Genomic DNA, 26,562 nt, shown 5'->3' with positions numbered 1-26,562 from the left:
CTCATCATTATCTCTGGGCTTGTCAATCAAATATATTCCCTTATTTACCTCAGCGAGGAGAGAGCCCCGGGAGCACACGGAGAGGGAGGGAGCGAGAGGAGAGCTGCTTGCCCCAAACTCCGCGCTGGGAGGGAGCATTTCCAGCCCCTCAGGATGGCCACCATCACCTGCAACCGCTTCACTGAGGAGTACCAGCTCTTTGAGGAACTGGGCAAGTAAGTTGGAGATGGGGCTGGGATGCTCAGAGCAGGGCTGTGCCCTGGCTGGCAGAGAGACTCAGCAGAGCTGGGAACTGCTGGAGATGAGGGAAAGGAGATGGGCATGGAGAGAATGCAGTGGGAATCAGAGAGGGCACGCGAGTGAGGATGGGGGCTTCCAGCCCCAGACCTGCTTCTCTGTCCCTGCCTGAGTTCAGGGGCTGCTGATGGGTGCTTGGCTGGGGGCTTGGGACACCCCAGAGGGCTGGAGTTACCTGGGAAGGGCTCGGCTGCCCCTCTTATGGAAAAGCTGCTCCCAAAAAAGGAGGCTGGTAGCTCCCTTGGGAAGTTCCCCAGCCGGGAGGAGGGACAGGACAGCTGAGGAGGAAAGCCAAAGCAGTGGACACCCCTCACATTTCTTTAGGGAATTTATCTGTGTGGATTCACTGGGGCTTGACTAGACCTGCAGGAGACCCAGTCTGCCTGACAGCCTCCAGAGAATCCTGGTGGCTTTTGGAAAGATCCAGGGTATTCCCCACCCCTGTCCCAGTGCGGGTGAGCCATAGCCCTGTCTGACCCTGCTCTCCTGCGAGGGAGGGCTCAGCTCCTCGGGTGCAGGTGACATCGTGTGTGCCTGGATCAGTGTGTGTGTGTGTGTGTGTGTGTGTGTGTGTGTGTGTGTGTGTGCAAACAGAGCTGCCTGTGCCTGGCAAGGGGATCCTGGGGAGCACTGAGCACCCTGGGTGCAGCAGAGCAGGGGATGCCAGGCTCCCCGTGTGGAGGGATGCAGGGATGCTCCCCGTCCCGCCCAGCGTGTGGCTGTAGACGGGCGCAGGAGTGAGCAGGCATGTGCCTCTGTTTTGGTTTCTGTGCCTTTTTTTGGAGCTGGTGTGTAAATCTGGGCCGTGTGGCCACCATCCCTGCGGGGTGGCTGGCAGTGTGGTGGTGGGCTCGGGGTGCCTGTGCTCTGGAGGGGAAGCTTTGCCCATGCAGAGGCACAGGGACGCTCCGAGCCCGCAGCCCTGCGCCGCCTGGCACGGAGCAGCCTGTGCCTGAGCGTGTGCCCACCTGCACGTGGGCGTGTGAAACGGGGGCGAGGGACAGGGCAGAGATGGGGAAATGGAGAGGCTGAGACAGGAGGAATTTGTGCTGGCTGGGCTGAGTGCTGCTCACATTCCCCAGCCAGACTGTGGCACCGGGGTGCTGCTATGAAGTGCAGGAGGCAGAGGGACCCCCCTGTCCTGGGACACTCACACCCATCCCTGTGGCATCAGGGTGACAGAGAGGGGCTGATGGACAGCAGGGGACTGGGTTGGGGAGTAGGTCCCTGTGGCAGGGACAGCCCCAGCTGGCACTGCAGCAGGAGGATGGGCACCCTCCGGGGAGCTGGTGGCAAGGTGGGATGTGGGACCTGCTTTTTCCAGACTTTTCTTGGCTTTTCAGGGCTCTAGGGCTTTGTGGTGGTGGCAGGGGATGGGCAGGTGAGGCAATGGCTGCTCGGTGCCAGTGGTGAGGCTGTGGGGCTCTGGCTGGGCAGAGGTGGCTGTGGGGATGTGGAGGGGAATTCGCAGGCCAGGAGTGATGAGGGAAGACCAGGAGGGCTCCTGGAGGCTTCTGGGCTGTGACACTTTGCTGGGTGGGTGCTGACTGGAGGGCTGAGCACCCAGGCTCAGGGGCTGCCTGCATTGCCTGGCACTGTGGTCTAAAACCACCTGCACAGATGCATTTTAAAGGAATAAAGGAGCAAAGCTGGCGCAGCAGCTCACCTGCCCCTGTGAGCATCGCCCCCGACCACCCCAGTCCTGGGCTGAGGCAGGGGCAGCAGCCGCAGCTCCCTGCATCCCACAGCTCCTCCATCCACTCCAGAGGGCAGCTACAACAGCAGCACTGAGGTGTTCCCGAGTTAGGGGCTTCACCAGGTTAGCCAAGGTGCTGTGGGGCTGGTTGGGGATTTTCCACTGAGATGCTTTCCAGCACATCCTGGCACATTCAAAAATCAGCGCTTTCCCACGGGGAAATTTCTGCTTCATGGGCTTGGAGAGGGAAATCAGGACGAAGTGCCGCACCTCTGCTCTGCTGCGGCAGCTGCTTGCTCTGGGAAGTGCCGTTCCTGCTCCGGAGAGATGCTCCCGGTGCAGCCGGGGTGGCTCCGTCCCGGCAGGGCTGGGCAGGACGGCTCTCCCCGCACCAGGGAGCAGCGTCCTGCAAGGATTCAGAGCAGAGAGGCTCCATCCCGAGTTTGCTGTCCCCAAGGGACTGGGGCGGCTGCTGTGGAGCACACGGTGTGTCCCCAGCCCGGCCGGCAGGAGGGCAGGTCTGGCTGCCAGGCTGCTGCACCCGCCCCGTTCCTCCGCCGTTTGCTCGGCCGTCACCCACCCCGACAGCCGGGCAGGTGGGGGTTGAGATGCCCCACACCTCATGGCAGCCCCACGGTGGGGCTTTGGGGGCAGGCAGAGATGGGGAGGGAGATCTGCGGAGTCTGCCCAGCGAGGCACAAGCCCTTGGCACATCCCAAGCACGGCAGGACATCTGTCCCGAGCGGGGCACACGGAGCCGGGGAAAGCCCACTCCTGCGGCAGCCCCCGCAAAGCTGAGCGAGGGAAGGAAGGGCTGCTCGGATCCCCCACGCTGGCAGGAGGGAATCGGGCGGGGGGCAGCGGGGGGGACAGGGAGAGCATCCTGCCCACGGCCCCCCGGAGTAGGACAAACATGAAGTGCAGCTCCATCGGCGCCTCCAAATCCGCCCCCGCAGCAGGTTCAGGGAGGGGCTGGAGACAATTACCGTGCCGAGCCGTAGGATCAGCCCCTCCGCTCCCGGAGCTGCAGGAGAGGGGGCTTATTAAAAAAGGGGAAGAAAAAAATATGGAGGAACAAAAAATCCCCAGCCCACACTCTTCTCTCTAGAAAGGAAAAAAAATGCCTCGGAGGAGGAGGAGGTGTTGAAGAGAGGGAGGGTGGCAGCAGCACAGCCGGGCACTGGCAGGGAAGGTGTGAAAAAGGGAGAAGCAGAGCATCCTGGTGGCAAAGCCGCTGCTTGAGCTGGTGGGGAAGGCCCTGGGGACAAGGCACGGGGTCAGGCCTGGCCTAGGATCAAGGGACAGGGGCTGCAGGGCTGGGGCTCAGCAGTGCCAGGGCTCAGGGCTGCAGACAGGTGGGCTCTGGGCTCTGGGTCCAGCATCACCTGGCGGTGGCAGCCAGCCAGGTGACAAGGACACGGTCTGTGCCCATGGCCCTGCAGGTGATGTACCCAACCCCTGCTCAGACTGGGACATGCTGTCTCATCCAAGCCAGGCAGAGGTGGGGGCCTCAGCTGCCACCAGGGTTGGGGTGATCCCCACCCAAAGACCCAGAGTCCGGAGCAAAGGGACACGCTGCTGCCCATGGCCAGGGAACAGGACATGATTCCTTCCTTCCAGAGGGGTTTATTGCAGCTCAGGGGGCTGAGCTCCTGCCTGGCACCCCCAGCAGTGCCTGCAGTGCTCCATGAACCCCTGGTGTGGAAGGGGATGCTGCCTTTGCCATGAAGATGCTGTACTTAGGTGGAGCAAAGGGGGGCTTTTTTCCCCCTAGGATGGAAAAATCCTGCATGGAGCTGAGTAGCAAGGGAACAGCCTGGCACAGGGAGTAGAGCCTGGCTGGGGGTCAAACACCCAGTGGGGAGGGTTCCTGGCTAATGCAGATCCACTGAAGGACCCAACTGGAGCAAGGATGGGGGTATGGCAAGCATGCTGTACCCCTGGGTATCCTGCACCTGCATCCAGTGTTCCAGGTTCCACCCACCCTCCAGGCACACAGGGTTTTGCTTATGCTTTACAGACCACAAACAGACATTTGGTTTCTGTTAGGAAGGTCTGGAGGAGCCAAAACCAGGAATGCAGATGGGGGAATGAAACAGTCGCTTCCCATGACTCCCCTTTTTGTGCTGTTCAATTCAAATAAGAAGATGAGCAAGTGGCTGTGGACACTGGGACCAGGAGTGACCATCAGTCCCCAGCCTCCAGTGAGTCTGGGACACCCACAGCCCTCCAACCTGCTGGGTTCTGCAGTGAAACCCTGAGCTGGGGCAGAGGGACATCCCTGCTTGCTGCACTCTCTGCTGCAGACTGTCCTGCCACTGCAGAAACATCACACATGTCTTTAGGAAAAAACGTAGATAAGATGAGTCCCAGGGATCCAGAGGAGCCCACAAACCCGACACAGTGTGGGGCTCCCAGCAGGATGAAGAGAGCGAGCCCACAGGACTGCCAATAGCTCTGGCCTGCCTACCTACGGCAAGCTGGCTATGGAGCATTTCGCCCACCCTTTCCAGTTAATTCTTCCCCAGTTTTCAGGGGTATTAACAGCTCAGCTCTTTCAGCAGCCAGGATTAAATGGCAGGACGGGGAAGCTGGGAAGCACCAGGATGTTTTCCCCCAACTCCTGCCTGGCACGTGCTGTGAGCGATGCTCTGCGTGGCAGCACCGGGCGCGTGGGCTGCCAGCTCTGCTGGGGCTCCATCCCCATCCCTCCACACCTGCTGCTCGCCTGCTCTCCTAAAAATCACATTCCAACCCAAATTGCCCGTCTCCACCCGCCCCCGCCGCTAAAATCAATTATCAGCCACTCTCGGCAGCCCGAGGCCTTTCATTGCTCGGCAGGGAGTTGCAGCGGGGTGAAGGGGACTGGGGGAGGGTGGGGCAGGAGGTGGGATTGCTTTTGAGAGTTATTTTAGCGATTGGAGAGGTTTGGCAGGAACTGGAACCTGGCACAAAGGTTGCGCTCAGCGGGGCTGGAGCGTGCGTGTGTGTGTGATTGCAGTGCTGCAGCTCCCAGCCTGTGTGTGTGATTGCAGTGCCACGAGCTGGCAGGACTTGGGGCAGGGGGTACCAGCGCAGGCAGGAGTGCTTGGAGTGTCCCATCCTCGTGCTTGCTCGCCTGCCAGACCCCAGGAGAGCTTTGCACATGTGCAAGGTGCTGCATCCATCCCTGCCCAGCTGGGCTCTATCCTTGCAGGGTCCCCTGGGCTGTCCCTGCCTGGGTGACAGTTTTGCAGTGGGAGGGGGGATCTGGCACTGGGCACAGCTGCCAAGTCCTGCTGTGACTGAAAGGTCTAGAACAGAGAGAGCTACACAGACTGAAGTGGCCGAGAGCTTCGTGGCAGCTGCAGCCACCACAGTTTCCCTTGGGAACCATTGCCCCCAGTAAATCCCTGCCCCTTCCCTCCTGGCAACAGGTAGGGCAAAGCCAGGAGGAAGAGGAGGAAAAGTGCCTGGGGTATCCCAGAGGAGCACGGAGGGGAGAAGCCCACATTCATCTCTAATTCTGCATGTGCCTCCTCCCATCACTCCTCAAGGACAGTGGTGCAGGGAAGCTGATCCCTATCCCTGCCCCAGTGAGCACCTGTCCCCATCCCCATCCTTGTCCCCACGCCTGTGGCTGCCCCTCACCCCACAGCCACACAAGGGCTGAGCTGTGCCTCTCCCACACCAAGCCCTTCACCTCTGGCTTCTGCTGTTCCCAGGGGCGCTTTCTCCATCGTCCGGAGATGCGTGAAGGTGCTGGCAGGACAAGAGTACGCGGCCAAGATCATCAACACCAAGAAGCTCTCTGCTCGAGGTAAGGACTGAGGGTGTTTTGGGGAAGGCAAGAGGTGAGCAGGGCTCATGCAGTGGGGAATTTGTCCCCTCTGCATGGTGCTGGGAGGATGCCTTTGATGTGCAATGAGGTGAGGGGTCTTTGAAGGGGGACCCTTCGTGCCACCCTGTCCCTGCTGTGCTACTCCCTGAGCTCCTTGATGGATGGGGTGAACATTCCCGAGGAGGTGTCTTGGTGGCTGCTTGCCACTTCCCATCTGATCACAGGGATGCATCTGCAGCCTGGCTGTGCCAGGGGAACTCCCAGACCCCAGTCTGCCTCAGGAGCCAGAGAACGCCATTTCTGTCCCTGAGACCCCCCCACCACCCTGCACACACATTGCAGCAAAACGATGCTTACAGCCTTGCAACAAGTCAGACCAGCTTTGGGTGCAGGGTTGCACAGTTATTTTGGGACCATAACTTCCTGAGAGGGCCTCTGCTGACACCCCATCCCTGCTCTGGGGTCTGTAAGTTTTCTTACTCATATACCTACATCAATGAAAGGGGAACATCCCTTCAGGTGGGATTTGACTTCATTTCTACCTGGAAATGGGCCCTCACCCCTCGCTGTTTTCTGCTCTGGTGGAACATACTGGCTGCTTGCTGCTGGAAGAGGTGCTGGGGGGGTCTGTCCTGGTGGGTCTATCTCCAGTGAGGCTGAGATGAGCCAGCACAGAAATCATCAACCAGCCCTTGCCCCAAGCCAGGCACCCCTCTGCCCCCCTCTGCCCCAGCTGGCAGAGGAGCTGTGGTGAGGAGGATTGAAAGGATGAAGCAGCAGATGCCGTGTCCCTGCTCCGGCTCCCCCCGGCTGCCGGCAGCGCAGGATGTGTGCGGGGAGGAAGCACCCTGCCAGGAGGGTTTAATTAACCTCCCTCGGTGTCTCTCCCAGTTCCACTGCTGACCTCCGAAGGCAAAACAGAAATGCAGAAAAGAGCGACAAGCTCCTTTCTGACCTGGAATTAAACCAGCATGTCGCAGGATCCCTCCCACAGCGCTGCCAAAGCGGCACAGCACCGGCACTGAGCCCCTGAGGTCCTCCAGCACTGACTCCTGCCCCTCATCAGGCATGCGGATCATTTTCTGCCTTCCAAGCCCAAGGCTGGGCTCTGGGCAGGGTGTGCAGTGCTGGGCTCAGCCCTTGGCTCCTGCCCGGGTACCCCAGCTGGCAAACGCCTCCCAGTTTTCAGGGCTGCCTGGAGCAGCAGATTGAGCCGCCCTCCCTGTGCTCCCTCCTGCCTCCGCTCGCCTCCTCCGGCTGTTTGCCCCTCTCCTTTCTTCCTGGGCTTTGTGCAGTGCCCAGCAGTCCCCTGCAGAGGCTTCACTGGGGTTCTTTTCCCTGCTCTGTCAGCTGGAATCACCAGTGACTCTGGCTAATGGTGTGGAACCCCCTGTTTCTGCAGTGCTGGCAGGGAGGATGGCGCTTCCCCAGGTACAAAGGGCAGGCAGGAGAGAGGTGGGGAGAAGGTGAGAGAAGATGCAAAACATCCCCACTCATGGTCTGTTCCTTTAGACATCCTCCTGGCTGCCAGCACAGAGGGGCCAGGAGGAGAGAAGTGGAGATTTTGGAGGAAAAATGGGGTTTGGCTGTGCAGGAGCTGGGTTTGTGGCATAGGAGAGGCTGTAACCCACCTCCCCAACGAAGTGCTTGCCCCACTGGTCACACTGTCCCTCCATCCCATCCCCATCACCCACCCCACAATGCACTTCAGTTGTGAGAACAGCCTGAACTCCAACCTCTCATTGTCACCCTGTCCCCCCCGGCAAGGCTGTCACCCATCGGGGGAAACAGTGTGGAGAGCTGAATGAGGCCACCAAGGTTATCTCAGCCTTCAGCTGACAGCCTCCAGCACAGGCAGCAAAGCTGACCCCAAGCACCAGAGTGCCTCTGGGACAGGATCCTGCTCCCTGGGGAGGCTGCAGCCCTGCAGAGAAGGGGCTGCTCTGCTTTCACGGCTCAGCGGTCAGAGACACCCAGGTTTGGTTTGATGCAGAGCGAGACTCTGGGGTGTGAACCTGCAAGGTAGCAGTGAGAGCACTGAGAGACAGCAGCCCTAATTATATCCTCGCTTGTCCTGGCTGCTGAGTGCCTGCACAAAATGCCTCCAGTCAGGCACCTCCATGCAGGGCAGCTGGGTCAGGTGTGAGCAAGGAGAGAGGGGAAGAAACAAAGCGATTTGCAGATTCATTCTGAGCTGTCCCAGGGCGGAGGATTTTTTGGCTCAGCTCAGCTTGCTTTGCCCAGAGCTCTGTTGTCTCACATCCCCAAGGCTGCTGAAAGCTGGGGAGTGGGACCTGTGCTTCCTGTTTGGAGACAGGCACTGGTTCTGAGGTAGGGTTCTGCTGTGGAGGAGAGCAAAGCCCTGGGGTGGAATGGCTGACGATGGCGAGGGGGAGTGAAGCCCATAGCCTCATTTCATCCTCACACCTCTCACTGGTTCACTCTGCCTTCAATTGCTCAAATTGTACCATGCAAGACTGGCAGGGTCCTGGCTGATTGCCTGTGCCTGGCTGAATAGGAGAAAAAGGAACAGTGCTGCCAGCAAGGATAACCCAGGCAGATCCAGGGTATTTGGGAGGTGATCAGAGATTGTTCAGCATAAGAGAAGGGAGAGGGAAGAGTGAGGGATCATTCCAAACCCTAGATTGCCCATGGCATCAGTGCCTGAGGGGCTTAGCCAGGGACTGCATCTGTGCTGGGATTGTGCCCAATCGTGCCTTGATGCAGAACTTATCCCAAAATCCGTAACTCTTTAGCAAAAAGAAAAAAAAGCTGCTCTGTGCCCCCAGGTTTCCTGTGCCAACACCACCTCTTAGAGCCATTGATTCCTTTCCTCAGATCCTAATCTAGGGCCGTTGCCTCTTTCAGATCACCAGAAGCTGGAGCGAGAAGCCCGGATCTGCCGTCTCCTGAAGCACCCCAACATTGGTAAGTGCACCCCACGGCAGGTGCTCCATCCTGGCTCTGCTGCCCTCCCAGGTCCCAGCCAGGGCCAGGGGGTCTCCATCCATCACCCTGCCCTGTCTGCAGCAGCACGGGCTGCGTGTCCCAGAGGCCGAGAAGGGCTCGGTGCCGTCCTGCCCGGCTGATCTGCAGAGCCATCCCTCCTCTTCCTCACGGGAAACACCATCTCCAAATGGGGTCATGGGGAAAAAGGTCCCCACTGGGCACAGCGGGGCTGAAGCAGGTCCGGACTAACCCACTTGGCCACAGCTCCCTCGGGGAGCAGCGGAGCCCCAGGAGGCTGCAAGAGGCTATTTTTACTGCTCTCCCCCCGCTCGGGTGCCGTATTGCTGTGCGTGCTCCAAAAAGCGGCTGCGGCTCGGAGCAGCAGCAGCGGCAGCGCGGGGCGTGTGGGAGGAGCGATGGCGGGGGGAAGCGAAGACTTTCCCACCGACCGTCCATCTGAAAGTAGCCTCCTTCGGAAAAGCTGTTTCAGGAAAACTCCTGAGCCCCTGCAAAAGACAAAAATAGGCCAGGAGAGAGAGAGAGAGAGGGGAGGGGAAAAACTGCAGTTAAAAAAAAAAATAAATCCCAAACTCCATCGTGGAAGTGATGCTGATGCAGGCTCTTGATCCCTGCGGATGGTCTAGGTGAGCCCCCTCTTCTCTCTGCTGCACCCCAGGATGTGCCAACCCCAGTGAGATCCTGCAGCTTTAGGGAAAGCATTTGGTGGTTTCTGCAGCCCTCTGAACCCACAGTCAGGAGCTGCGAGGGTTCCTGCGTGGCTGAGCTGCTCCCTGGCCCCCTCACTGCTCCGGTGACCTGGATCCATCCTTCCCCAGGAGCTGCTGCAGCAGATTCAGGGAGCTAGAACCAGGGCCACTGGGACAAGCCATGTGGCTCCTGTCCCATAAATATTTCAGTTCCAAAAAAGACTGTCAGCTTCCATCTGTCTCGGGCACACGGCTGCGTGGCAGGTCTCCCCTTCGCTGCCGGGCTGCCGGACCCTGCAGCATTCCCCAGCCTCTGCTCCAGCAGGACCAGGAGCTGTCCTGCAGGGGTCCCTCCGGGGCCTCCAGCCTCCTCTTTGCACCACAATACATGCGGGGATTGCCGAGACCTGAAGGAACACACTGCAGAGTGTGTGAGTAGGAAGAAATGCTAAACCTGGAGGAACTCACCGTGTGAGATCTGCGGGATGGCACCTGCAGGATGGCACCTGCAGGATGGCACCTGCAGGTTTCCCCAGGTTCCCAGCTTGGCCACAGCTGTTTCCCACCGCTGTCTTCCACCCCGCCCTCTCCATCACATTCCCTTGGGTCTGGCAAGCTCTCTGAGGACTGAAACACCTCATCTGTCCCTGTCCTTGTCCCCCATCCCTACACTACCCCTCACTGTTTGGCTGTGACCCGGCAGCTTCAGAGCTGCAAAGGCTGGAAGGGGTTAACAGCATGAGATGCTAACAAGCCCAATCTGCTGCTATTTATACTCAGGAGGCTCTTCTCCACCCCCCACCCCACACCCTCTTTCCTTTCACCCCCCTCCACTGCTCCTGCTGCCTGGAAACTTGGGCTCGCAGCTTCCACAGGCGGCTCAGTACCCACACAGGAGCTGGAATGAGCAGTGCACTGCAGAGCAGCCTGGCCTGAGGAAGAGGAGGCACTGCTGCTGGAGGAGCCAAAACAGCCCTGTCCAGCCCTTCCCGGGGAGGAGCACCCCAGCTGCCAAGGGGCTTTGCTGTCCTCTTACTTTCTCCCTGCAGGGAGAGGGGGTCCTTCCATCTCCCATGAGATGCTGTTCCTGGAGGAACCAACCTGTGCTCTGCGCCGTGCCTGCTGGAGAGCTCACATGGAAAGCTCTGCAGGGGCAGTCAAAGGCAGGCCCAGGACCCCACAGCACACCCACAGCACTGGGTGATATACTAGGGAGAGCTGTCTCCATTCAGGGAAATCTTGCTTTATTGGGAAAACTTTGGCTGCACTCAGCCCTGGAGTTTGAGCTGCAGGTCCTTGTCCTCTGACTCTCATTCCTGAAGCTGTGTCCTGCTCCTGCCTTGGCTCTCAGCTCTGAGCTGGAGTGGTTTGGCCAGTGTGGCTCTCTCTGACTATGGTCAGTAACAGATACTTGTAGGATCAGGCTATATTTAGAGCAGCTGCTCCCTCTTATACCTTCTTGGCTCCTGGCAGCCTCAGGCTTTGGGACTTCCCAAGCAGGGAACATATCTGGACCATATGCTTATGGTTATGCTGGCCCTATCCACACCAAACTCACCTAATCCCTCTGAGAATCCTTTGGCTTCTGTGGGATCCCAGGCGTGATACCCCCAAATCCCTCCCAGGCAAGATGAAACGGGAGGAAATGTGTTTCTTCCAGCAGAGGAAGGCAGAAAAGCTGGGGCTGTATGCTGGAGAAAAACAGAGCAGACACAGATGTCAGAGCACAGGGGATGTCTGCAGAGGCCAGCAGTCAGGAGGCATAACTGGGGAATGAGATGAGCAACTTGTGTCAGTAGTCAAGACCACAAGAGAGACAGAAAAGATTCTGACCAGCCCATCTGTCACAACAGGACATGAAATGAATGACATGCACACACTGAAATGTCCAAGGTAAAAAGAGAGTAGTTTATTTCCAAACTCCAATATTCATGGGCTTTCAGAAGTGACAATGGATTGAAGGATGAAATTGCCGCCTCTCCAGCCACACTGGTCAAACCAACAGTCCATCAATTCTCTCCTCCTCCAGAAAGGAATGCAAAGCAATAATTATTTACATGAAAAGCGCATGAGAAACTCCATTACAAAACTGTAAACATCAGAAGGCTTAGAAGAACTTAGGAGAAGAGGGTGACACCCATCAGCCCTCGTTTGCTCTGTACCCTGGCCAGGTGAGGTGATGCTGCTGGCAACTTGCTCTTGGCAGCCTCTGGATTTGCCCACAGAGCTTGGAGACAGGAAAAGGAGCAGCAAAGTGGTGTTTGCTGGCCTAGCAGATAAGAGTGACATGGTGCAGTGTCTGTGCTCAGTGCTGGGGTTGTTATCTCCCCTGGCTCACACTCAGTCTGGAGGATGTTTCCATATAGGGCTCAGCTGATTTAGATGCAGTAAAAGGGGCTAGGAGTAAAAACTCCCACAAAATCTCTCACCTGAATGTTTCTTTTTTCTTCCCCGATTCCCAATATTCTCAAATATGTTGGAAGTTGTATCAGGCTGAAACCAGGTGAGAGAGAGGAAGCACTGAATATTTATAGCCTCAAGGGAATCAAACAAAATACCAGGGGGCAGAGGATGCTGGAGAAGTGTCTGTTTATCCACCCCACCTGTTTCTGTGCCAGTCCCCTTGCTGCACACCTGCCTGCTAAGTGTGAGCAGGGATCTGAGCCTGAATAACCAGCATGCAGCAGGGTGACAGGTTTGTACCTGGCTGTACCTGGCAAGGGGTGTGCCCGAGGGGAGAGGGTGCCAGGAGATGGGGAAATTCATCCCATGAAGATTCCTAAGGAGAAAAGGAAGGTCATGAGCAGAAAATAAAAAGCCCTGTGGGTGCCAGAGTTGTTAGCTCAGCTCTCTGCTGAGCTCTCCCTCTGCTTGGGCACCTCTCCTGTGGGGCTGGGGACACCCATGCCTGGAGCCTTCCCAGTGCCCAAGATAGCCCAGCAGCTGCCTGGAACCCTGGCCAGGCACAGCCCTGGGGCACTCCCCAGTTTGGATGTGATCTTTGAGCCTTGCATGACTGCCCCAGGCTGGGGCCAAGGCTGGGGTCCCCCACCCAGCCAGTGGCAATAGCAAGAGGAATAGCCCTGCTGTGCCCTTCCCCAGCTCCTGCTCGTGCCCAGAGGGGAGCAGAGGCATTCCCAGGGAGGGGGGTGGGAGCCAGGTGTACCCCATAACCCTTCTGTCTCTGCTGCAGTGAGGCTCCACGACAGCATCTCTGAAGAGGGCCACCACTACCTGATATTTGACCTGTGAGTAATGCATCCCCTACCCACAGCAGCTCCGTGCTGCCCCGGGGCTGACCTGACCTCCACCTCACCCAAGCCCTTCCCACAGGCTGGGTTTGACCCAACTCGGGTCCCCCAGCCCGGGCAGAGGGCAGGTCCCTGTGCTGCACCCCCAGTTCTCCCCCCTGCATGTGCAGTGCCGTTTTTGGGGGGATTGCCAGGGCTGGGTGTGCTGTCAGTAAATCCAGCCCCTGTTCTCCTGCAGGGTCACCGGCGGGGAGCTCTTTGAGGACATTGTGGCCAGGGAGTACTACAGCGAAGCAGATGCCAGGTGAGCCAGGCTGTGGAGGGGACAGGAGGTGTCCCCTTCTCTCACAAGCTGCTCCCTCCCAGGGTCCTGCATGATTGGCTTTCTGCAGCACCAGCTCATTCTGTTCTGGGAGGTGTTTTACAGCCGCTCTGCAACATACTCCTAGACTGGAACTGTGGTGCATAAAAACCCCAAAACCACCCAAAATGCTCCTTTAAACTCACCCAGCTCCTGTGCCAGGAGGTGCATGTGCTGCCATAGCACTGGTGTCCACTTTGACTCCTGTGGCTCCCAGCCATTGCCCTCAGCATCCTCATCCTCAGGATGCTGGGATAGCCAACATCTGACCTGCCTGTACATGAACTGGGTGTTGGGTGCTCCCTGCTCTGGGAGCACCAGGGCTCCCCAGGCTGGCAGGGAGGAAACCCAGCACCAGTGGCCAGCCAGGGCCACGATAGCACAGACACCCTGCAGATGTCACTCCTTCCCCCTGGAGCTGCATTCCAGCCCTCTGCAAGTGTTCCTCTGGCATTTGCCACTTGAAAGCACTGAGGAGGAGCAGTCAAGACAGGCTGTGCTGGAGCTCTGCTCCCTCCCACACTCCCACTGGCACTTTCCAGGTACCTTCTGCAGAGCCATTTCAGCCACCCCTTTGGTCCCTGCAGCTCATCCGGGGGACAGGATTAGTCTCACTCTTTTGAGGGGACATGATCTGGCCCTCTCCAGTCTCCAGATATCGCTGTGCCTCTTGGCTTTGCCCCCAGGCTAAGCATAGCCTGTATGTCCAAGGGGGTGGTAAACTCTACACTGCCTCTCTGCATGGAAATATCCTTTATTTCTAGGCAGAAAACAATCTCATTTAATGGGCTGCCTGCACTGAATCCACTTACAGCCCATCCACTTATTAGTGTCATACAAATAAAATAAAATACATGTAAATAAAGACCTTCTGCCTTGCACATAAGCTGTTTTGGAGCAGAAGTGATCAGTGCCTCTGTCTTTTTCCCTTCCTGTCTCACGCACACAGCAGAGCTGGAATGTAATGAACTAGATATAAAGCAAGCAGACACAGCAGAGCCACCTGCATTAGAGGAAGCAGGGAAATGGGGCTGGAGCAAAGGTTGCACAGACCACATCTGCTCTGCCTGGGTTTGGAGACCAAATCTTTGCTGGTATTGTGATTTCACTGTTGGTCTCCAGCTCCCTGCCTCCAGTGCTGCTCCTGTGGGGTCCCCGTGGGCTCAGCTGTGTCCCCTAAGCTCCTGCTCACCATTATTTGGTGCACAATAGCTCTGTTAGGTTCTTACTGGGTTAGAACTGCTCCCCACAGGTGTGTGGGTGTCAGTGGAGGGGGATGCTGAGCTGGGCTGCAGGGCTGCTGATGGGCAGAGGGATGGGGAGAGGGGTGAAATGCAGCAGAACAGAAGTGTCTGACAAAACTCTGCCTCACCAGGCACTCTTGTGTGAGCTTTCTTCTCTCTCCCACAGCCACTGCATCCAGCAGATCCTGGAGGCCGTCCTGCACTGCCACCAGATGGGGGTGGTTCACCGGGATCTGAAGGTAGGAGCTGCAGGCAGAGTGCCTGTGGGAGGACAGGGGACCCCATCTGTGATGCAGAGCCCTGGGGAACAACGCCCAGAGTCCTTCAGGGTGCTGAAACAGCAGGGAGGAACTCGTGCAGGGCTGCGGGAAACCCACAGAGCAAAGACCACTCCGGAGTGAAATGACAGAAGTTGGGGTAGGGAGTCTGGGATCCAGGGACACCAGGACAAAGAGCAGGACAAAGCAGTTAGGGAGCACATCCAGATCTTCCTCTGTGCTGTGCAGTGCTGGGAAGCTCCCCCTGCAAGAGCAGAGACCCTGAGGGGTTTTCACTCCTCTCTGACCCCCATCTCCTTCTGCAGCCCGAGAACCTGCTGTTGGCATCCAAGCTGAAGGGGGCTGCCGTCAAGCTGGCTGACTTTGGCCTCGCCATCGAGGTGGAGGGCGACCAGCAAGCGTGGTTTGGTGAGTGGGACTGGCCTGAGGTGGGGCATGGTGGTTCAGGGGGACTCCAGGACCCCAGCCCAGGGTTTTGGGAGGGCCCCAGAGCACCAGCCCGGGAAGCACTGTGGATGAGCAGGCTGATGTGGAGCAAACAGCTCCGTGGGGACTCTTGAGTCACCGAGGTGTCCTGGTGAGATGGACAAGCCAGCAACAGGGCCAGACCAGTGGGGGGAAAGTGCTGGAAGTGCAGAGCAGAGCACTCCAGCCTTGGGCACCATCTGGGGTTTGGCAGTGCTAGAAAAACACCGTTTGCTCTGGCCTGGGGAGTGACAGAGGCCTCTGTCGCGGGGCTCGGGGTGTGCCAGCCCCGGGGCTCTGGCCGTGCCTGGCCGGGAGCAGTCCCTGCCGGTGAGCTGGGGCAGGGGCTGCCTGGCGGCGGCAGTGACGGGCTGTCTGTGCTGTCTGTGCTGTCTGTGCCAGGTTTCGCCGGCACCCCGGGATACCTGTCCCCCGAGGTGCTCCGGAAGGACCCCTACGGCAAAGCCGTGGATCTGTGGGCTTGCGGTGAGTCAGACCGGGGCCGGGCCGGGCCGGGCTGGATGAGGCAGGCTGCTCATCCAGCGTGTCCCAAGCTGCAGTTTCCAGTCACACCTCAGCGAAGTCAGGGTGGAGGATTTACCCAGGAGATGGCACATCACCCTGGGCAACACACTCTCCCCCAATCCAGTGGCACCCTTCTCTGCAGGATCACCCCCCTGTGGGTGCCTAACTCGGAGTTATGCACCCAAAGCTCCCAGTCAGATGAGATCCTGCCTCTTCTCCCTGTGGTGCTGGTGGAGTCAGGCAATGCCTCCCTGCAGTTGCAGCCTTAGGGGAGCCTTTTTCCATCCATGATGGGGAGGAGGCACCACCCACCCCTGCCAGGGCACCCACTTTGGGCTGTGTGGTGGCTGCCACAGCCTTGACCCTCCCCAGGTGCTGAACGGGACCCACCAACAAACCTTTTGCTCTTTAAACAGTGACCAAATCTCTATGCTTCCCTAATTTCTGTTTTTCTGCTTGAGCTTGATCAGTCCCCAGGCTGTGTGTGCCCCTGCTGCCAGCAATGAATTCTTTCCCACTGATCCCATCTCCTCTCCTGGGCAGGTGTCATCCTCTACATCCTGCTGGTTGGGTACCCACCCTTTTGGGATGAAGACCAACACCGACTCTACCAGCAGATCAAGGCTGGGGCTTACGATGTGAGTGGGTTTGTCTTGCTGTTCCTTTCACAGTCTCCTCTCTCTCCTGCTGTCCCTGCCTCACAGCTGCTGCTCTAGAAGAGCAACCAAGACAAATTCTGACTGATGGGAACAAGCACTTTCCTCTGCCCTGGTCACAGAGCATTGGCCTCATTGCCATCCCCAGCACACACATTGGCACATTTCAGGGCCACTTTGTGAGAGAGAGAGAGGTCTTATCCTGAGCCTTCCAACTTCTTTCTTCCTCCTGCTTTTTGGTTTTCCACCTGGCAGCTCTTTCCAGTGGCCACCAATTCTCCAACCTGTCCCAAGTGCAGAGGGACTCTCTGCCATGTCTCACCCCCTTCCCTTTGCTTTGGCAGTTCCCCTCCCCTGAATGGGACACGGTCACTCCTGAAGCAAAAGATCTCATCAACAAGATGTTGACCATAAACCCCTCCAAGCGCATCACGGCCGCCGAGGCTCTGAAGCACCCCTGGATATCGGTGAGCTGGGGCTCAAGGAAGAGAGATCTGGGCATTCACAAGTGGGGAACATCTCACTGGGGATCCCTTGGTATCAAACATGCTGCCAGCTCTCTTCTGCATCCTGGGAGAATGGTTTCCTGGCAGAGTTCCTCTCAATGCTCTCACAGCAGCATTTTCCTTGAGGTTTTACAGCAGAAAAAAGCTTGTGAGTGCAAACAGCGTGTTCCTGGGGGACCTGGTGATGGGAGGGACACACAGGCTCCCTGCCCTGGTGGGAACTGACTAATTTCTCAGTGTCATGCTGTCCTGGGGGGGCGGGGGGGGGGGGGTGTCTTTCTTCAGGGGCAATGGGAGTAGGCTCATGTTTATCCATCCATCCATCCACTCCAGCAGCAGTCCCTCCACCCTTCATTGCATCCTGCTGTTTCAGCTGCTGGTTCTCACTCTGAATCAGATCCTAAAGGCAGGAGGAGTCTGTGGGCCTGACCAGACATGTGCAAACCCTGAGCACATTGCTAAACATGGCTGGTCAGTCAAGGGGTTAACTCAGGGGGCAGCCAGTTCTCCACACACCCCCACCACCAGAGCAGATCCTGCTGACTCCAAAGCTTCCATCTCCCACTGCCCATTAAACTTTTATCTGCTGCTGCTGCAGGCAGCTCTGGCCCGAGCCTCGGCCGTGGGAGGTCATACACGTGTGTGAGCATGTGAGAGCCAGGCTGGGGGGCCCTTTCCCCCAGAACTGCTCTGAGGCAGCTTTCTCTCTCTCTGCCCCCAGCACCGTGCCACCGTGGCGTCATGCATGCACAGGCAGGAGACTGTGGACTGTCTGAAGAAGTTCAATGCCCGCAGGAAGCTGAAGGTAACTCTGTCCAAGCTGGCTGCTAAATGCACAATCAGATCATTGGTGGGCTTGTCCCCTGGGTGGGAAATGACAGGGTGGTGTCTATGGCAGTGGTGTGGGGGTGATGGGCTTTTGGGGACCCCCATTGTGAAGAAGGGGAAGGAGACTGCGTGGGGTGACAGATTCATCTGGCTGGGGTTCCCAACTGCTCAAAGAAAGCCATGGTGAAGGAAAGCACTGAGTTACACTGGACACTGGGTGAGGACTTTTCCACTGGAGCCAGTGTCCAGATAGCTTCTTTTTGGGGCTGGCCTGAGAGGCACAGTGAGACCCTTTTCCTGATGGCCAAGAATAAAGTGATCCACAGACAGACAAAAAGTTCACCCACCCCAGCAGCCCCACAGCCTTTCCCTTCTGGGTGCTGCCATGCACCACAGCCTGGACCCCTCTGAAATCACCATCTCCAGCTTGAGCACCTCCCTGGGGCACCCATCTCCCGGTGCTGCTCAGCCTCAGCTGGCAGCAGGGTGCTGAGAATGGGCTCTGGAAATCACAGTGCTGCCTGCAGAGTGGGGTGAGGCTGGTCTGTGCCACAGCCTGAGCCATCAGTGCTCCAGGCCTGAACACAGCGTGACACAGAGCAGTGCAGCTGCAGGCCACTTACAAGATTATCAAGCAAAGAAACTGGCCATAAACTATTATTACTTTTCAGCTAGACAAGTAATCAAATTAGTTCAGGCATGCTCTTCAAAATAGTAATCCATTACTGTAAGCAATTAGTCCAAAGTAATCTTATTATACACTTAGCAACTAGTTAGTAGACTCAGCTGGAAAAGGGGAAGGATTTTTACAAATGTTGTTTTGTGGTGGTGATCTTTGCGTGGCTCCCATGAGCAACCCCTGCCCTGCTGCTCTGAGCTGGCACAGCTTTAATCACAATTAGATCCGGTTCCACTCCCAGTGGGTGCCCTTGCTGCCAGCTGCTGGCCCCAGTCAGTGGGGTTGTGCTTCATCTAGGACAGGGCAGTATGGGAATGAAAAGTGCCCTGCAGATATTTAATATCCCTTTAATCTCGGAGGGAAGGCAGTTTTAGAGAATGCAACCCAATGCCAGCCACGGTGCTGGGGTATGGAGTCAGGTATTGAGAGCTGCTTTTGATGGCAGGAGGAGAATATCAATCCGTGGGCCAGTTCCTTCCTTCCCGTGGCTGGGGGACAGGTGCTGAGCAGGGCTTTCCTCCCCCAGGGATGGGGGGAGCAGCAGGGTGCAGGGACCTGGGGTCCAGCACGCCCTTTCCTTCTGCCTTCCTTGTCTTTCAGGGAGCCATCCTCACCACCATGCTGGCCACCAGGAACTTCTCCGGTAGGTGCTGTCTCTGGGACTCATCTCCTTGTCTTACAGGATACCCAGGGCAAATCTGTAGGGTCCCTGGAGAGCTGGCTTTGCCTCATGTGTCACAGAGAGGCTGAGGTTGCAGCCTCGTGCCTCTGGGGATGTGTGGCTGTGGGTGCTCCTCCAGGAGAGGTCACCTGGCACCTCCAGGCTGGCTTCTGGCTTGGGATGCAAGAGAAAAAGTGTGGGGTTGAGGCTCAGTGATCCACAGTGCTTTAGGGTTTTGGGGTTTGTGTCCACCCAACCATCTGACTTGTGCAGGAATGGGGATGTGGGTGCTGGGGGCAGCAGAGCTCAAGCAGCTGGTTTGGTTTTGTGTCCTCCTGAGATGTTTGTGGCTCAGGGAGAGCATCCTCTGCATCGGGAGTAGCGAAAGGCCCCTGGTGCCACCACAGGCAGATGGCAGCAGGATCTCACAGGTCTCTCCCCAGGCAGGTGGATGCTAACCCTGCAGGATTCCCCACTCTCCTCCTGCCTCCCTACATCCCTGGTTCTGCCATGGAGACAGGAGCAGCTTGGCAGCCTGGCCTGTGCACTGGAGAGGTCTCAGTGCAGCCAGAATCCCTCTGCTCCAGTGCCCTCCCTGAGAGCTGTTCCTCTGGGGACACCTCACTGCATATGGGATGTCACAGGCGATTCCCCAGGCATGGAACCAAATGGAACCGTGTGACTGCAGGGCTCAGCCACCCGCTGTCACCTCCTGCCCTGCCCCAGTGCTGGGGACGGCCCTGCGGTGGTGCTGCAGGGCCGGGACACACCAGCCAAGCCCTGCACGCTGCTCAGCTGGCTGGTGGCAGCTCTTTGGGGTTAGTTGGGTGTTTCAGGGCTCTTTGCTGAGGCTCCCCGAGTGCCAGGTGTAGGAGGTGGGCAGGGGTGCCAGGGCAGAGGGCTGTGGCCAGGGCTGCTCTCTGCATTTGTCGTGGGGGGATCGCGCTGACACATTTAGCACTTGTGGCGGGCGCTGGAGGAGTCCAGCAGCTGGGGGGATCCGATGTCAGCCCCACGCCGGGAGAGGCGGACAGGAAGCACCGAAAGGAAGGAAGTTCAAAGCATCTCTCCTGGTGCTGCCCGTCCCACGCACGGCCCAGGGGCTCAGCAGTCCCTCCTGGCCGGGAGCTGAGGGCGGCAGGCGCTGGGCTCCGGCGGTGCCGCCTGCGCTGGGCTCCGGGGCACCGGGTGTGCAGCCGGGGGGCCGGGGCAGTGTCGGCAGCGGAGGGTGGGCACAGGGCAAGGCGCCTGCTTCTCATCCTTGTCAAAATGCGGGCTTGCAGCTGTCGGGCCGGCGGGCCGGCAGCACATGATCCCGGCAGCATGGGGCTAAAATTAGAGGGCGGCAGGCGGGCAGCCCATTCCTCCACACTGCACCACGCCGGGTCAACAGCACGGCCCGGGCAGAGCCCGCCTCTGCCGGGCAGCCCTGCCAGCCCCTCCAGCCGCCCCAGGCGCTTGGCGTGACGTTAGGATCGGGTCATGCCCCGGGCCAAGAGCCGCTGCGGTAGGACAGGACGGCGCTGGCAAGGTCGCCCCTGAGCTCCCACGGGTGCAGCGGTGATTGCTGGAGAGAAGGAGAACCCCAGCAGCCGGGCCGGGGGCTCCTGACACCCTGGCACCCAGCACCATGCTGCTGATCCTCGCCCTCCTGGTCCTGGTGCCCTGCCTGGCTCTGCTAATCTCCTTCCTCCTCTCTCCAGGAGGCAAAAGTGGTGGCAACAAGAAGAATGACGGCGTGAAGGTAAGCTGAGCCCCGGTGCCCTGCGCTGCCTGCCCCGGCGCTGCCGGGCGGTGCCGGGGGTCCCTGTGCCGGGGGTCCCTGTGCCGGGGGTCCCTGTGCCGGGGGTCTCTGTGCCGGGGTCCCTGTGCCTGGGGTCCCTGTGCCGGGGGTCCCTGTGCCTGGGGTCCCTGTGCCGGGGTCCCTGTGGCCGTGCTCTCCTTGTGCCGGGGTCCCTGTGCCGGGGGTCCCTGTGCCGGGGGTCCCTGTGCCGGGGGTCCCTGTGCCGGGGTCCCTGTGCCTGGGGTCCCTGTGCCGGGGTCCCTGTGCCGGGGGTCCCTGTGCCGGGGGTCTCTGTGCCGGGGTCCCTGTGCCGGGGTCCCTGTGGCCGTGCTCTCCTTGTGCCGGGGTCCCTGTGCCGGGTTTCCTGTGCCGGGGTCCCTATGCAGGGGGTCTCTGTGCCGTGCCGTGCCGTGCCGTGCCGTGCTGTGCCGTGCCGGCGGTGAGCGTTCCCGTGCCCCGCTGGCCCTGGGGGCTCCGTGCTGTGCCCGTGCTCTCCGCTCAGCAGTCCCTGCTGCACCCCGCGCTTTAAAGGGCAGCTGCTGGCTCGGCTGTCCCGGTGTGTCCCCGGTGTGTCCCCGGGCTGCTGCCAGCACAGGCAGCGCACAGGAGATTTTGCAGCGCAGGGGCGAGGGCTGGTGCTGGATGGAGGGTGCGCTGCTGTTTCAGTGCCGGCAATACCCTCGTGTCCCTCGCTGTCCCCAGGGAGGGGGAGAGGCAGAGGCTGGAGCAGGACAGGGGGCAGCAGGAGGCAGCTTTGCACCCCAGGACCATGGCTCCAACAGCAGCTCTCTAGCGGGATGGGTGGCCTCATCTCCTGCTGGCTCAGCGTGGGGGTCCTGCTGCAGCTGGTGAGGCTGGTGCCAGTTCCTGTCCCATCCTGTACCAAGGGCTGGTGTGCTGCTGGGTGACACGGGGGTGCTTTTAACAGTGCTGCTTGTCCCCTGTGCACAGTGCAGACAGCAAAGAAACATGGTGGTGCTTCGACAGAGTAAATGGCTGGGTGATGCTCTAAAAGCAAGTTGGTCCTTGGTGGATCTTGTTTCTTGGGCTGCAGAGCCTGCACGTTCATCAGCCCCTCCGAGGTGGGAGTGCAGCTCTGCTCCAGGACAAGGTGGCAGCAGAATTCTGCTGTTTCTGGTGACATGGAGGTGTGGTGGATAGCAGTGGTTATTGAGCTCTGTTAAATTCCTCCTGCAGGAAGGAATGGTCCATGTGAGGGTCCTTCTCTCCTTACCTGTTCCCTTCATAAATACAATGGATCACTCAGCAAGGAGAGCTGGTGTGGTGACATCCTCCATCGTGGTGACATCCTCCATCATCAGGCAGAGCTTTGGGAGCCCGACTGCCGTGTGGCTGCTCTTCCTCCTGTACAGGGGCCCTTTGCTGGGAGAACCTACAGAACCTTCTCCTGCCCTTTTGCAGGGACCCAACTGTTGGGCTGTGACAGGTGCAGGGTTTTGGAAGAGCAGAGCCCTCAGCCAGCTTCTTCCTTCCTCAGTAGGGATGGTTGGTGAAGCTGACAGTATAGGGATGGCATGTGTTTCTCTCACTCTTCCCAGGCCCAGCAGCTGGGACAGGAGAAGCCTGCAAAGACTGAGACTGTGCACAACCCTCCAACCTGGGCTCAGCTTCATGAGAGGCCATTCTGGCCATGCAGTGTTATTCTGCAGCATGAGGCTGATGGCCTGGATGGCTCTGAGAGGACATTACTTTGGGCTGTCAGGATATCAGGAGACTCCCAGAACAGAATTAATAGGGCTGGGGCTGGCAGATCCCAGGGCAGTAACAACACCCCTGGTGCCAGACACTGCTGGCCTGTCCTCTGCTGCTCTGAGGTCCTGGTTGCTTCTGAGAGTCACCTAAGATGTGTCACCACAGGTAGAGCTGACTTGGTACAAGCTCCTTGCTGGAGCACAGGTGAGACCAAACAGAAGATGCATTTTTAACCTATTAAAGGAGAGATTGCTGGATGAAGAAGCTTCATCAGGCAAAGTCCTGAATCTAATTTTCCAGCAAAAAGGGACAGTTTTGAATTTCTGTGTTGTGGTAGACAACCATTTGCCAGCCCAGCTTGCTAATGATGCTCCCTGTTGGACTTCAAAGGAGCTTTGAGGTCAGACATTATCCTGGGAAAAGAGGCACTTCCTATAGCAGCAAAATAGCTTATTTGGGTGAACAACCTTCTGGCTCTTCACTGAAACTCAGTGGGGAGAGTCTGGTTTGCATCCCCAGCCCTCAGCCCTCGCTGGCCAGAAGGGAGCAGATGATGAGGCTTCATTCCAAGTGCAACCTACCCACCAGCACTCATCTGGAGAGTGTGGACAAACTCTGAGAATGAATTTGCTTTTTTATTGCCCCCTTTTCAACAAGTAAAGGGGAGACAGCTTGGCTAGATGGCCAGGAAGGTGCAAGAGGAGAAGACAAGGTAGAGACAAGCTCACTCCCAACAGCTTCCTTGCATTGTCCACCTTCAGCATAACCATCCCCACCTCTCATTTCCATGCTCAGCCTGGGGGAACCTGCAGCATAACTCATTCACAGGGAGGCTGGGTGTTGTGGGTGAAGCTCTAATGGCCCACTGGGCAACCAGCAAATGTCAGGACACTGCTGAGCAGTGTTAATTTCTTTAACTGGCTGGAAAAGCAAGGTAGGAACCTGGAGGCCTGCCTTGAGTGTTTGGCACGGTGGGAAGGGGATGGTCCTGCCTGCTCAGAGCAGGGCCACGTGGTGTGGGTACTGTCAGGAGAGTGGTGTCCCCACTTGGAGTAAGGTGCTGGACTGGCCATCCTCATGAAAGCAGGCAGATCCCAGGCAGCCAGCCCTGCCTCTCCTGCCCATCCCCACAGGAGCAGGCAGATCCCTGCCTTTCCTGCCCAAAGCTGGGCTGGTGGGCAGCAGGCAGCTGCACCTGCCCTCTGGCCTGTCTGCACAGCCCTCCAACACCAGCACGGTGCCAGCCCAGGCTCAGAGGGCTCAAAACTCACCCTCCTGAGGAAATTCCTCACCTACTAAAAGCATTCCCGGGACCAGAATTCCCCCTTGAGCCCTGCTCTGGGATCCAGGGAAGGTCCTCTGGTTCCAGCAGCTATGATACTCTCACTGCCCTGTGTAGTGTCACATCTTGTCCCATTGTAAACTGATGGAATCCCTGCCCCGTGTCACATCCTGTCCCGTCCTGGGCTGAGAGCTCACTGCCCCGTGTCACATCCTGTTACTGTATGTCCAGACTCGGTGCAGTCACTGCTTTGTGTTGCATTCTGTTGCGTCTGAAATCTCTGCAGTTTGATGCCCCGTCTCATGTCCTTGGGTAGCAGAAGCTGTCAGTCCTTCCTGCAACAGCCCAGCTCCAGTGGCTCCCTTTCTCCATGAGGTTCCTGACAAAATACCACAGCTCACTCTGCCCTTTAGGACATCTTTTTTTTTTGGGTGAAGGAAAGGCAAGAGATGGCCCAGTGCCTAAAGGGGTTACAAGAGTGCTGGAGAGGAACTTTGGACAAGGGCATGGAGTTCTGGAACAAGGGGAATGGCTTCACACAGATAAAAGGCAGGTTTAGATTGGATATAAGGAAGAAATTATTTATTGTGAGAGTGTTGAGGCGCTGGAACAAATTGCTCAGAGAAGCTGTGGGTGCCCCATTGCTGGAAGTGTTCAAGGCCAGGTTAGATGGGGCTCTGAGCAAGCTGGTCTACTGGAAACTGGAGAGATCTTTAAGGTCCCTTCCAATCCAAACCATTCTGTGATTACATGATTCTATGACCTAGCAAAGAAGGGGAGAGCAGCAGTAGTAGAGGGGGAAACTCACTGAGGATGCTGGTGGGAGTCAGGATATGAAAGGAGCAATGATGGAGAATGGATATCATCAGTTTTTATGCTGTAGCCCACCCACGCACCCCAACGGGTCGCTCTATGGGCTTTCCCAAGAGATTTGCACAGTGTGTGCTGCTTTTCCCTCTGCAGGGCAGGCACAGCTGGTGCCTTGTTAAATATGCTGGTACAGCACTTTGTTATTTGGCTCTGCAGATTCTGATTTCTGCACGTTGGTATTCCCTGACGCACACTGGGATTCATTCCCTGGGAGCCAGAGGTGCAGAAGGGCTATGAGGTCAGCAGGCATGTCCCCCTGCCTCCCAGCTAAATTAGAGATGGAGATGGGGAGCAGAGCACAGTAAGGAAGGAGAGTCCAGAATTAGTTTGGGATTGCAAGCAGAAGAGTGGATATGGGGTCATCCAACTCAAAAAACCTTAAAGCCTAGTGGTAGTGGTCAAGGATGGAGATAAATGTGCAGGTCCTCTCTTTGGAGTCCTGATTTAAAGCACTGGAGCTGTGTTCAGGACTGCTTCCTACACTGTGAGCCTGCCTTGAGGCCTTAAAGCCTTTCTGGCCTTAAACCAGCCAGCTTAGGACTGGTCTAGTTTCAAAGCTAAAGGAGTGTCTCCACAGCAGTCAGTGCCATCAGCAGATGCACCCAGAGCAGATCCAGAGAAGTCAGCAGAGCGTTCACACTGGGCACAGGGCTGTGGTGAAGCTGCCTTAGCTTTTCAGTACCCCGCTTCTGTTCCTGTGAGCTTGCTGGCCTGGTCATAGGCCACCAGAGTGGTCATTGACTCCTAGGGGATTCCCTTTTGGACTAGCCAGGTCCTTGGGATGAGTAACCCCAGAGACTGTGACAGGTCAGGAGAGAAAAGTGCTGGCAGAATGTGGGGAGGGAGCTGCAAGTCACCACCAACACTGCAGCCAGCAGCACGTCCCCACAGGAGCAACGAGCCCCTCTGCGCCTTTCGTTTGCCCATGAGGACCAAGAAGGGTGGCTCAGGAGCTGCTGCCTTTCATGTGCTGCTCTCAGCCTTTCTCACTCTGTGTCTCTTCCTGTTCCATCTCTTCTCCTTGTTTTTCCAGAAAAGAAAGTCCAGTTCCAGCGTTCAGTTAATGGTGAGTGTCCTTCGTCTTCCTAAATGCCGATATTGCTGGGCCTCTCCACATGTTCCAGCTTCCCCCGTTTTTGGAAGTTACCTCGGGGTAGGGAAGAAGGGACAGCGGGGTTGGAGGGAACATCCTCAAAGCCGTATCACCCACAAACCCCATTAACAGGGTTGGTGCAGGCCCTTGCTGGCCACCAGCTGGTGGGAAGCCAGCCCTGGTTCTTGCTGATGGGTTCTCATGCCGTTTCTCCCAGTTCTCCTGACTCAGGTCTGCAGGCTGCATCGGTCCAAGGAGCCTTGGAGAAACACCTTCCATGCCTCTGCGGGGACTGTATGGTCATGGGACACCTTGCCAACCTACATCGGGGTCTTCTGGGTAATACACAAGCAAGGCTCTGCTGGGAAGAGCTAGCAGAGCCATTGCTCTAGCTCCGCTAGCAGAGTTGCCTTGATGAGGCTCCCGGAGAGAGACGGGGGTCAGTACCCCTCTCCCCCCAAATCTGTGTAGTGCTCAGCTGTTTCTTGAAAGAGCTGTGTCTCAGCCTTCAGTGGTCCATGTGGGTCTTGGAAGCACTGTTTTATTGTACATTTCTCTCCCTACTCTGCGGTCAGTGTGGTCTCTCTCACTCCTGCACAGTCCCCTCTTTCTCATCCCAGCTCCTTCTCGCTGTTAATTTGTACATCTCTCTCTTTATTGTACAGTCAACATGGTGTCTTCCACCCCTGCACAGCCCCTCTCCCTGCCCCTCCGGCAACGCTCCTAGGAACCCTCCACACGGCCCCTGGACCTGCCCCCATCTCTGTCCCCACAGGTGTCAGTAGGAAAGGCAGCGCCGTTCCTACGAGACCCTCCACAGCCCACCTCTTGTGCCCTTGGCCACAAGGAGTGGAGGTCAGGGAGGGCTCTGCCAGTGCTGCCCTAGAGCTGTGCTTGA

The 26,562-nt window shown here is 57.9% G+C and overlaps 1 protein-coding gene across 2 annotated transcripts in view; it reads left to right on the top strand.

Annotated features, from left to right (window-relative positions):
* CAMK2A (calcium/calmodulin dependent protein kinase II alpha) overlaps positions 1–26,562 on the top strand; it is a 34,781-nt gene continuing 8,219 nt past the window's right edge. Inside the window, exons 1-14 of one of the 2 annotated variants that reach the window (XM_054516440.1) lie at positions 65–215; positions 5,698–5,792; positions 8,682–8,741; positions 12,663–12,717; positions 12,959–13,024; positions 14,492–14,564; positions 14,909–15,011; positions 15,471–15,554; positions 16,137–16,231; positions 16,594–16,716; positions 17,477–17,560; positions 18,863–18,905; positions 20,627–20,667; positions 25,605–25,637. In XM_054516440.1, the coding sequence (XP_054372415.1) occupies positions 154–215; positions 5,698–5,792; positions 8,682–8,741; positions 12,663–12,717; positions 12,959–13,024; positions 14,492–14,564; positions 14,909–15,011; positions 15,471–15,554; positions 16,137–16,231; positions 16,594–16,716; positions 17,477–17,560; positions 18,863–18,905; positions 20,627–20,667; positions 25,605–25,637 (1,017 nt within the window). In that variant the 5' untranslated portion in view covers positions 65–153. Of the gene's footprint in view, positions 216–5,697; positions 5,793–8,681; positions 8,742–12,662; positions 12,718–12,958; positions 13,025–14,491; positions 14,565–14,908; positions 15,012–15,470; positions 15,555–16,136; positions 16,232–16,593; positions 16,717–17,476; positions 17,561–18,862; positions 18,906–20,626; positions 20,668–25,604; positions 25,638–26,562 lie in introns of both variants that reach the window. The other variant, XM_036391529.2, reaches the window with a different exon arrangement.

The sequence above is a fragment of the Molothrus ater genome, chromosome 15 (genome assembly GCF_012460135.2).
Source record: "Molothrus ater isolate BHLD 08-10-18 breed brown headed cowbird chromosome 15, BPBGC_Mater_1.1, whole genome shotgun sequence".
Lineage (NCBI taxonomy): Eukaryota > Metazoa > Chordata > Aves > Passeriformes > Icteridae > Molothrus > Molothrus ater.
This window is presented reverse-complemented; position numbering and strand designations above follow the sequence as displayed.